Consider the following 12,269-nt stretch of genomic DNA (forward strand, 5'->3'; position numbering starts at 1 on the left):
CCTACAAGAAAGCTTCTTTACATTACTAAACTTTGAGCTATGATGTGTATTAATCCCTAATTGTGTTAAAATGTCCTACTAGAGAGATGATCCTGCCACAGAATTTCACACCTAAATTAAATTAAGTCCCATAATATTGTTGATAGTTACTTGTTGCCGTTTCACAGAATTCAGTCACGGCTTCTGCATTGTTTTATTCTGCATGGCCTCATCAAATCCAGTGGCAGTACTCACAGGCTTGTGTAGTATCGGATCATCTGGTCAAGTTTAGAGTAGGATGATATGGTTTGTCTTTCATAAATGAGCTGAAATGTGGAGTTTTATAGTTTCCTGCGAGAATACCACCCCCTGTGTGTATTTTCAGAATAATCTGGGCTGTGTGCGTGTACCCGCAGCAGGTCAAAGGAGTGTAGGCACAACCACATTAGTCAGCATTTTCTCTGAACCACTAGGCGGGAGCTAATCCTTTAGACAAAGCTCCATGAATGTTACTCACCAGAGAGGCAGATTAGCCACTGCCCTTTCGGTCTTAGAGGTGAACCTCTCAGTTCCTTCTCTCTTGCTGTCTCTATGGTCGTCTGATAGAACCATCATGCCTTTACCACGCACCCGTTACCACTCAATGCCTGTATCATGCATTGCCTTTACAACACAATCTTTTACCACCCAAATACTTTTACCACACATTCCTTTACAATGCAAGGTAAGTGTATATAAGGTAAATGAAATTTATGTGTGCTTGTGTGTGTTATCTATCTATAAATATATATACATATGCATTACTCTTAATCGCTATTTTGAAAATTACCTTTTTCTCCCTATATCCTTAACTACCCCTAAACGCAAAAAACACCCTTACCACCAAATACCATTACCCGTCCCTACATCCTAAAACATCTTTATCACCAGTACCCATGCCCACCACTAAACATTAAAAACACCCTTACCACCCAATACTCTTACATACCACTAACCCTAAAAGCACCATTACAACCCTATACATTAACCCAGCCCTATAAACACACTTTCCATCCAATACCCTTAGCCACCACTAAACTTTAAATACACCCTTACTACCTAATACCCTTACCCATCCATTAACCCTAAAAACTCTCTTACCAATCTATTCCCCCACTCATCACTAAGCACCCTTACACCAGTACTCGTACCCACCCCTAAAATGCGCTTACCCAGTAACTTTACACACCCCTAAATCCTAACAATACTGTTACCACCCAATATCCTTACCCATCCATAAACCATAGAGAAGCCCTTACCAACCTATACCCCTACCAGCCCCTAAACCCTAAAAAGACTCTTACCACTGAATACCCTTACCCACCCAAAACCCTGAAAACACCTGTACCACCCAATTCCCCCACCAATCCCTAACGTCTAGAGTGTTTTTTACATAGATATTATATATATCATATATATGTGAATATAAACTGATAGATAGATAGGTAGGCACTTACCTTAAACATACTTACCTTGCATTGTAAAGATATGTGTGGTAAAGGCACATTTGTGGTAAATGATTGCCTGGTAAAGGCAATGCATGGTAAAGGCATTGCTTGATAATGAATGCATGGAAATGGCATTACATGGTAATGGCATTACGTGGCTGCAACCACGTGGTGAAGTCTGTTTCTACATGTACATGTTCCAAAACATCTGCTTGCCTTGCTTCTTATTGCCACTCTGGCTGCCTGCACCCAGTTGTGGCTCGCACTACAGTGAGGGGGTGGGGCGGCAAGAGGGGGTGAGGGGGGAATAATTTAAAATTACAAAACTTTCCTGGGCCGCCGTCTGAAGAACCGCGCTGCTTCTCACCTCGGCCGGCAGGCACAGGCTCCCAGCCTGCCCTGCGCCAATCCTGACACTGCTCAGAGCATCAGTCAGGATTGGCTGGGAGTGCCCAGCCAAGGCACTCCCAGGCACACTGGAAGCCTGTCCAGGCTCTCTCCAGCCCAGCAACCGTATTGCTGGGCTGAAGAGAGCCCTGTGCGCATGTGTGTATGGCCGGCCCGAGACGGCCGGCCAAACATACATGCGCTCTGAGGGGGAAAGCTTAGCACTCCCCCTCATTGATCGTCACCCCTGTGGCCCCACCCCTTCTCCCCCAAAACGATAATAAACAGAGTTCATTATCGTTTTTGTGGAAAAGTTTTGCAGCTGCCGCTGCTGGCACGGAAGCAATACTCCACCGCCCTTATGGGGGAGCCGCCCCTGCCTGCACCTCATCTCTACCTCCCGCTCCTTCACATGCGTCTCTCCTCCTTTTATGTCCGCCTCAGGGCGCTATGCTAAAGATGCAGCCACTCCACATGACATTTCATTAACAACCTTAGTTGCTATCCGGCACTTACACACACACACCCTCGCATAATAACAGACATCCTTAAGTATTCTCAAATGGTAAGAGTAATTGAACCCATCTATAGGCTTTCATGCTCTCCGTATTTGAATTCTACTCAATGTTAAAGCCCAACTCGTTCGAAGGCAAAAAGATGCTTAGTTGCACCAGATCGCACGCTCTTTTCCGGTATCAATGACGCAAACATTTTTAGGAATAAAGAGGCGCACACAGGCGCTAGAAAGAACGCACGAGGTTTGTCTCATCTAAAGAAACACGCTCTCGATCCCAAATGCACGTCATTGCTATCTTCCACACAAAAAGAGATTTGAACATGCAAAATCGTTTAAGCACAAATCCAATTATGGAAGCTGCATGAACCCTGAGCAATTATAGGAAACCAATGAGTTGGCAAACTATTTGGCAGGCTAGACAGACAAATTGCTAAAATTGAATCTTGCATTTTTTCTACACAACTTGAGCACTGGTAAATAATTACTGCTGTCTCCCAGATATGATTGCTATCGCGTTATAGACCTTTCTGGAGCCCACGTCTGTAGGTTGTAATAAACAGTCCATGATCTGAAGGGAGTTCTTGCAAGAAAGTCTCTCTTAAAAGTCTAGATTTTGGTTGGTGTCGGCTTTGAGGTGGGGTAATGTTTCTTGGCTACTGGTGTACAGCTTCAAACCTCATGGTGCCAGGGAGTTTTGCATTTTATGCTGGGGGGATATTTTGATTTCAATCATACCTTCGGACATCCTCTACTCCCCCACGTCAAGCTATTTCAGAGGCAATGGGCATTTTCAAGTGCTATGAATGAAGTCTTAGCTGGCACAGATGTTTTCCTTAACCCAGGGCTAATCAGGGGGAAGCAAGGAGTGTTGGTTAACCTGGCCTCAAAGTTACCGCAGCCTCAGATATAGACACTTCTTTTCACTGAGCAGTCTGTGAAGTTAAACAAAACTTTTTTTTTATGACTAGGTGTTTCAAAAGTTGGAAATGGCCGAACTCTTCAGGACCTCTCAGATAGTCTGTCCACAACAGCCAAACCTTCCAGAAATACAGTTCTTGCCCCTTCTTCTCTTGACAGCCTCACACTGACAGTTCAACAAATTGCCCATTCAGAAATGTAAAACATGTGAGTGTACATTGATGGTGTTAAATCACAGACCAGGAAAAATCGGTCAACTAAAAATATACTTACATGCTTAGAACAGGGTCAAAAAAAGCTTACATGCAAACCATGTCAAGCACCTCCACGAATAAATTCAATGTTGTTTTAAAATGTTAGCTCCAAGGATCCTTTGCACACAGTTTCTGAAATGCCTTGTTTCCTGTAACTTCCAGGTAAAGGGGATTTGATTGGCTCTGACTTCATGAACAAGGACCGAGTGATTAAGACGAATGCCAATGTGAAGGCGCTAACCTACTGCGACCTCCAGTACATCAGCCTGAAGGGACTGAGGGAGGTACTCGAGCTCTATCCCGAGTACTCACAGAAGTTCATCGGCGAAATCCAGCACGACCTGACCTACAATCTGCGCAAGGGGAGCGAAGCAGATGTAAGTAGCTTTCTAATGAACTCTGGTGGCTACCACAGAGTTCATCATACACAGAACCTGCATTGTCACTTAGGTGACCATCAGAATAATAGAAGAAAAGAGCAAGGGTTAAAGTCCTAATAAAGTGTTTAGTGAAATGCTGTGGTACTTCATTGGCACCCTCATTGACATCATGTAGTCATAAACCCACTATTCCCCTACCATGCCAACCTTTACATATCCCACGACTCATGCATCTAGTGTTACATATCTCACGACTCATTCATTAAAGTATTTTTAGAATGCTTAACAGGCCACCTTTCACTCAGTTCACAGTGCTTGTAAATACTGGGGCTGGTCGAGGCCCTGCTCTGGGTGCTGGGTGGGATTCACCTGGGATTGACCTATCTGGCTGCTATTTGCAAATTTAGAATTGCATACACCTGACATTTCTTCACCAGAGCCGAAACAGATGCCTGGTTCAGAGATGGGCTGAGAGATTGGCAGGTGAGCGGAGGCATTCCAGCACTCCTTCAGTCCGTCTCTGTACCTTGGCCCGTAGAAATTCCAGGAACCTTTCAACACAGCTGCGCTTCTTAAGCCAGACAGTCAGACGGACATTCCCAAAGTTCCCTTTCACTGTGTATAGGGGTCTTCCCGGGCAATGGGCTAACCACCTTATCTTTGAGGGTAGCTTACCCGTCTTACCCACCAGAGTCTTGTCAGCACAGCTGGCCAGAGCCAGACTGGCCATTTATACCCCTAAACCCTTCCTGGGGGGACTGGTACCATCTGACGGTTTATATGGCCTTAGGTAGCTGCTGACAATTATTTTGTTTCTCCAGCTCCCCAAAGATAATTGCAGGGGCACAGCAAAACCTTGAGGGCTTCGGGGTTGGGTGGAGGGTAGGGAGAAAGAGAGAGAAAGAAACGTCAGAAACCGAGAAGAGAGAGAGGAGAATAGAGAGACAAAAGGGATGGGATCAGAGAGGTTCCGCGGAGTGTCATGTTGTTAATGGTGTCCTTCTTCAGAGATCAGGACTGAAACTGCAAGTCTGCAGCCTAGCTTTAAAGGTGGCATGACTTCCGGTATGCAGGCTGGAGAGGGATACAGAAACACAGTTGGTGACAAGAACTGATGGCAAGTGCATGATGGCGAACTGCTCCACCAGCATTGGGAAACTTGGTGTAACTACAAAGCCATAAAACAATAAAGAAGATCAAAAAAACCTGGAGATACATCAAGCCCGTAAATGCAAATCTAACAACTGATGATGAACATCGAAGAGCCTGCGTTGCAGACATCTGGATATTAGAACTATGAGTAACAACTTGCGCAAGACAACAAGCAAACATCATGCAATAGGCAACCTGCTCTGACCCAAGAGAGGCATGCACATGGTATTTAAAACACACAGCAGTAAACTCCGATCAGTGAGAAACATTACTTCCAAGACTCTCACCTTCAAAGCAGCATGGTGGCTAATGAATAAATTGTAAAACAAAAACGCATGATCACCCTACTGTTTTGCATTGGACAGTGAAGCATTCTTAAATTATATTTCTTCTGCCGAATATGAAAAGAAGAACCCTAAACCATGACTACATTGGACGAATGTCAGGAGTAAACATGACTAGCCATAGAACCACTTGCATGCTGTGGCAATTTTGAGATGACGCTTGCCTACATAGATCGCACCATTGAGACTGTCATAATCATGATTGAGAAGCCCATCCTGGCCGGAAAAACGAATTCTAAAACACTTCACAGGCCTGGGATTTAAAAAAAAAAAATCACAGTGAAGTTGCACATAAATGAAGCCACCAAGCCAGAGATCAGCATCACGGGAGAGTACCGTTTCACCTACACAAAAAAGTAGAGGAAGTATAGCAAAAGGTGCTGACAGCAGGTATCTTTGCACAAATCTCGATGGCCAACACAATAAGTGTTACCATTAGTGTTTTTTCCTAAGCAAAACTCTGATGGCAAAGTGCACCTACTTGTTGACATGGGGATGTCCAACATGGTCTTACAGAGAGACGACACCCAGGGCCCCACCTAATGGACATGATCAGACTTCTGAATGGAACCCAAACATTCTCCACATTAAATCTCTACAAAAGGTATCAGCTGGAGCTCCACAGAGACTCAAAGTACAAAGCGCTGAAGTGTCATCTGTGGCAGAAATAGTACAGGAAGCCATCAATATAGTAATCCGCTCTGCTGTGTAATCATTAAACTATGCCAATGGCATATTGGTATTTGGAACTTTCATTGAGGATTACAACAAAAGCTTTGATCAGATGTGGGAAATAGTGTTGGAAGCGAACTTGGCCCTGAAAGCCTCTAAATGTAAATTACACAAGCACCATCTAAAATTTAATGGGCACGTATTCTCAGCAAGAGCTCAGATCAAGAAAAGATCAAGGCCTTAAGTAAAGCAATAGCGTCTAAAAATGCCAGTGATGATCTATCATTTCTAGGGAGGACCAGTTACTGCTCATGATACGTAAAGGTCTATGACACTATTAGAAACACCCTCAGCGATCTCATCAATCAAGGGAACCCATTTCAGTGGTTGTAGATACAAAAGAACCTTTTGCATTCCAACAGATAATAGAGGAGATGACTGCCATTACGATTCTACTAGGCGGCCTGAGAACTGTGTTTGCCGTATGTGTAGCTGTAGATATGCATGCTGTGCACACTCCTGTCATTGGGGGGCTCAGAGGTGTGCAACTTGTTCTTCTTTAAAGGAGACTTCGAATTACAAGATATAGTGACTCCACCTATTACTGGTAATGTGCATGAGCATCAACTCCATTGTTATATTGCTTTTTCCCGCCATCGGATTTGGCTGCATTTGAACAGCACGCAGGGTCGACACCTCTCATTGTTCATCTCACTCGCCTTCAAATTTCTCCATACCCGTAGGAAAAAAGATACTGTAGTCTGGAGATTCTTCTGTGGTGTTGTGCCCTCCAGCAGGCTCAGTGATCAATCAGACTCTTATGGACACCCTTTAGGGGCCAACACCCCTTGTGTCTTTTAATCTCCATCTTCAATCCTCTGTGATCATCACAATGGAAAATACCTTTCCAGTACTGTTAGAAATGGGGTCTTTGGTTGACAGTCAGGTTACCCCCTGTTCAAGCAAGGACCCTCACTCTAGTTAGGATAAAAGAGAATCACCCTCAGCTAACCCCTGCTTACCCCCTTGGTAGCTTGGCAGAGCAGTAGGCTTAACCTCAGAGTGCTGGGCGTAAAGTATTTGTACCAACACACACACAGTAACTTAATGAAAACACTACAAGATGACACAACACCAGTTTAGAAAAATAGGAAATATTTATCTAGACAAAACAAGACCAAAACGACAAAAATCCAACATACACAAGTCAAGTTATGATTTTTTAAAGGTTTAAAATAAAAAGAGTCTTTAGGTAGTTGTAACAACACACTAGCGCTGCTAGCGTGTAAATGTACCTGGTTTGCGTCAAAAATAACCCCGCACGGGCGGTGTGCGTCGAAAATAACCCTGCACGGTTATATGCGTCGAAAACAGCTCGGCACGGCGATGCGCGTCGAAAAAGCCAGCCACGCGACGGTCCGAAAGTCCCGCGGCGCAGGTTGCGATCTCTCAGCCTTCGTCAGCGATGCTGCGCGTCGTTTCTCCTGCTCCGGGCGTCGATTCTCCGGTCGCGTTTCCTGCGGCGTCATTTCTCAGCTGCGGAGCCGGCGTCGCGTCGTTTTCTCCGCCGCGATCGGATTCGCGTCGATCTTTTCTCCGCACGGCGCTCGGTGCGTGTATTTTTGTCCTTAGGCTGCCAGCCTCTCCTTTCAGGGTCCCAGGAACTGGAAGGGCACCACAGAGCAGAGTAGGGGTCTCTCCAGAGACTCCAGGTGCTGGCAGGAAGAAGTCTTTGCTATCCCTGAGACTTCAATAACAGGAGGCAAGCTCTACATCAAGCCCTTGGAGATTTCTTCTTCAAGATGGAAGGCACACAAAGTCCAGTCTTTGCCCTCTTACTCTGGCAGAAGCAGCACTGCAGGAAAGCTCCACAAAGCACAGTCACAGGCAGGGCAGCACTTGTTCCTCAGCTATCAGCTCTTCTCCAGGCAGAGGTTCCTCTTGATTCCAGAAGTGTTTCTGAAGTTTGTAAGTTTGGGTGCCCTTCTTATACCCATTTTAGTCTTTGAAGTCACCTTCCTTCAAAGGGGACTCACACCTTCTTGTGAAATCCTGCCTTGCCCAGGCAAGGCCTCAGACACACACCAGGGGGCTGGAGACAGCATTGTCAGAGGCAGGCACAGTCCTTTCAGATGAGAGTGACCACTCCACCCCTCCCTCCTAGCAGAGATGGCTAATCAGGAAATGCAGATCACACCCCAGCTCCCTTTGTGTCACTGTCTGGTGTGAGGTGAAAAACAACCCAACTGTCAAACTGACCCAGACAGGGAATCCACAAACAAGGCAGAGTCACAGAATGGTTTAAGCAAGAAAATGCTCACTTTCTAAAAGTGGCATTTCCAAACTCACAATCTTAAAATCAACTTTACTAAAAGATGTATTTTTAAATTGTGAGTTCAGGGATCCCAAACTCCACATGTCCATCTACTCTCTAGGGGAATCTACACTTTAATCATATTTAAAGGTAGCCCCCATATTATCCTATGAGAGAGAGACAGACCTTGCAACAGTGAAAACGAAATTGGCAGTATTTCACTGTCAGGACATATAAACCACATTACTATATGTCCTACCTTATCCATACACTGCACCCTGCCCTTGGGGCTACCTAGGGCCTACCTTAGGGGTGCCTTACATGTAAGAAAAGGGAAGGTTTAGGCCTGGCAAGTGGGTACACTTGCCAAGTCGAATTTACAGTGTAAAAATACACACACAGACACTGCAGTGGCAGGTCTGAGACATGATTACAGAGCTACTTATGTGGGTGGCACAACCAGTGCTGCAGGCCCACTAGTAGCATTTGATTTACAGGCCCTGGCACCTCTAGTGCCCCTTACTAGGGACTTACTAGTAAATCAAATATGCCAATCATGGATAAACCACTTACATACAATTTAAACAGGAGAGCATATGCACTTTAGCACTGGTTAGCAGTGGTAAAGTGCTCAGAGTTGAAAAGCCAACAGCAACAGGTCAGAAAAACATAGGAGGCAGGAGGCGAAAAAGACTGGGGATGACCCTGCATAAGCAAAAGTCCAACACGACCCCCTACCAGCCTAAAGCCAGGGGAGAACAATCAATACCTTGATGTACTTCCCTGATTGGGGCGATAGAACAGGGACCCAGGCCCACAACAGCAGGGGCATGTTCCAGTTCTACGCCTTCCTGACTCCAGTTGGATCCCTCTGTCCATACTCTCAGGGCCCACTAAGCTAACCCATGGGGAACCCTTCTCCACATCTACAGACACCATCTGTGCAACACCTAACTTTACTTTGCTCACAGATGTATTGCAATGGGCAGATAGTACCACCAGGGCCAACACAGTGGTGTTGCCCACTCCACCCCCGGGGTGTGACTCTCGTCCTCCCCCCCCCAGGGGCAACTCTGTCCACCAGGACAGTAAGCCACAGTGGCCCCAGACAACTGTCAGGGATGAGAGCCCGACCTCAGGCCTCTCTAACCACTGTGACTGTGGAGAGTGGGGGGTGGTAGCCCCAGGTGCCTGGCACCCTTTGACCACTCTCTCTTCCACCAGGTCAGGGATGACAACCTGACCCTGGTCCTCCCCTCTGGGGCTCTGTACCCTCCCTGCAGAAGCGGCACCCCCAGAGTCAAAAACTGTCAGGGTGCTTGTAGAAGCAGTCCTGCACAATTCTTCCATCAGTGCAGGGATGTTAACCTGCAACTGATCCTTCAACCTGGGGTCTGTACCTTCAGGTTGGACCAGGGCCAGGGGTGAGGCTTCCCTCCCCCTGCCCTCTCTTCTGGGGTCCCGAACCACCCAACTAGGAGTGGCCCCCCCAGAAGACAACATGGTAGGGGCACTGTTAACAGTAGCCCCTTCCTCCAGGTCAGGGGGGACACCCTTAACCTGGCCTCCCAATCCAGGGTCTGTACCCACAGACTGGATCACTGCCTGGCAAACCAGGACTTCTTGGGGGGCATACCTACCCCCTACCAGGTCAGAGTTTACCCTCTGAACCTGGTCATCCAACCCAGGGTCACCACCCTGCGGTTGAACCACTGCCTGGCACACCAGGACTTCCTTGGGAGCACACTTACCCCTCATCAGGTCAGAGTTTACCCCCTGAACCTGATTATTCAACCCAGAGTCACCACCCTGCGGTTGAACCATTGCCTGGCACACCAGGACTTCCTTGGGAGCACACTTACCCCCCATCAGGTCAGAGTTTACCCCCTGAACCTGATCATTCAACCCAGAGTCACCACCCTGCGGTTGAACCATTGCCTGGCACACCAGGACTTCCAGGGGGGCACACTTACCCCCCCCCAAGGGACACACTGTCCCGAAGGGCCACACAAGAGTCTGGCTGGCGCAGGTCTCCTGACCTCTGCCCATCTGACAGAGTCTGGATTCCCCCCAACCCAGAAATGGTCTCACCAAGGTCATTCATGGGGGGCTCTGCTCTCAGAGCTGACCCCTGACCCTCCAGGTTCTCCACTGGGGTCCGCAACCCCCTCTCAACCCTCTGTCTGGACTTCTGCACCCCCTCACTAGGAGTGGTACTGCCAGACACCAGAACTGGTGGGACGCTGGCTACAGCCGCCCCCCCAAGTTCTCCTGACACTGTGGGGTCTCCCTCAACAGATGGCCCTATGGTACAGGCTAGGCTCCCCTCCTGGTGTTCCCGCAGGGAACCCTCCAGGACCTGGGACCGGATCTCGGGCACCTTGGGCCTCAACCCATCCCCATTCCCTCTCCTCTGAGACTGGACATGGGGTCCCTCACCCATCCCACTACACTGGGACCTACCTGGGACACTACAATCCTTCCCTACCTCACTTGGTTGGGAACTACCTAGACCACTCCTCTCAGGAGCACCCCCAAATGCCTCTTCAGACTCTCTGGTACTCACCCAGAAGTCTGCCTCCATTGTAAGCTCCCTGGGGTCAGAGAACTCACACTCCACCTGGTGTTGGCATAGCTCTGGAAAATAAGGACTAGACATATGCTCTCCAGCAATTACATCACTCAGCCCCTCACATGAATTAACCAAAGTACCCTTCACCCAACCATCCAGTGACTCTGCTTTGAAAAAGCACCCCACATCACCCTCCTGAGACTGGTGAGACAGTACCTGACTGTCCCTGACACTCAACCCACACTCTTCTGGGATGTTTTCACACTCCATAACCAGGACTTCTACCTGGGGGGAACCCCTCTCCCTGTCACTCTCAACTAGAGTCAGTAGAGTGTCCCTCCCACCAGTAGGAATATGACTCCCCATGCCAGTTCCCCAATCCACCTCAGGGACCCTGTGCATCACTGGAGCTACCTCATACCCCTGAACCTCCTGGCGTGTGTTAACTCCCTCCTTCAAGTAGGGCACCACCTCTCTGGGCATGTGTACTTCTGCAGCATCACTGGATATACAATTGTTGCTGCCACCATTCCAGCTGGACTCAGCCCTCATGACTTCCAGCTCTTTCAATTTAAGCTCGTAAGCATAAATCATTTTTTTAATCTCTAAGTCCCTCCTCCTTTCTGCCAGGGCTAAGGCTCTCTTCTCCTCGGCCCTCTTAAACTCTTCCAGACTCCGGATTCGAGCTAGGAGCCTATCATCTCTTTCTGTTCCCTCCTCAGGGCCACTGCCCTCCTCTTTGGAGTAATCCTCCTCCTCAGAGTAGTTATCCTCCTCAGACTCATTTGGTGGTGTTGCCTGACAACGTTTCAATTCATCCTGAAACAGGGCTGACTCAAGATCCTCCCTTCTGGATTCCTTGTTCACAGCCAGTCCCCTTTCCATGCAGAATGCTTTAAGCTGCCACTTTTTATACATAGATAGGTGCCAGAAATTGACTTCCATTTCTGCAAAGGCTTCACAACCAAAAAACAAAGTCCAAAAATATTATCAATACTTCCAGGAGGACATCAGAGAACAAAAAGCAGAATCACAAGACAAGTAGTATGTGGTCACGTAGTGGTCTGAGATCAAAACAGTAGTGTACACTTAATTACTGTATGTCAAGTACAAATACAAGTCCAAATCCCGACCGCTGGTCACCAATGTTAGAAATGGGGTCTTTGGTTGACAGTCAGGTTACCCCCTGTTCAAGCAAGGACCCTCACTCTAGTTAGGATAAAAGAGAATCACCCTCAGCTAACCCCTGCTTACCCCCTTGGTAGCTTGGCAGAGCAGTAGGCTTAACCTCAG

At 47.5% G+C, this 12,269-nt stretch overlaps 1 protein-coding gene across 1 annotated transcript in view; it reads left to right on the top strand.

Moving 5' to 3' along the window:
- LOC138285590 (potassium voltage-gated channel subfamily H member 8-like) overlaps positions 1–12,269 on the top strand; it is a 1,338,351-nt gene that overhangs the window by 1,028,349 nt on the left and 297,733 nt on the right. The window contains exon 11 of the mRNA XM_069225730.1: positions 3,705–3,919. Coding sequence (XP_069081831.1) covers positions 3,705–3,919 — 215 coding nt within the window. The remainder of the gene's footprint in view (positions 1–3,704; positions 3,920–12,269) is intronic.

Source organism: Pleurodeles waltl, chromosome 3_1, assembly GCF_031143425.1.
Source record: "Pleurodeles waltl isolate 20211129_DDA chromosome 3_1, aPleWal1.hap1.20221129, whole genome shotgun sequence".
Lineage (NCBI taxonomy): Eukaryota > Metazoa > Chordata > Amphibia > Caudata > Salamandridae > Pleurodeles > Pleurodeles waltl.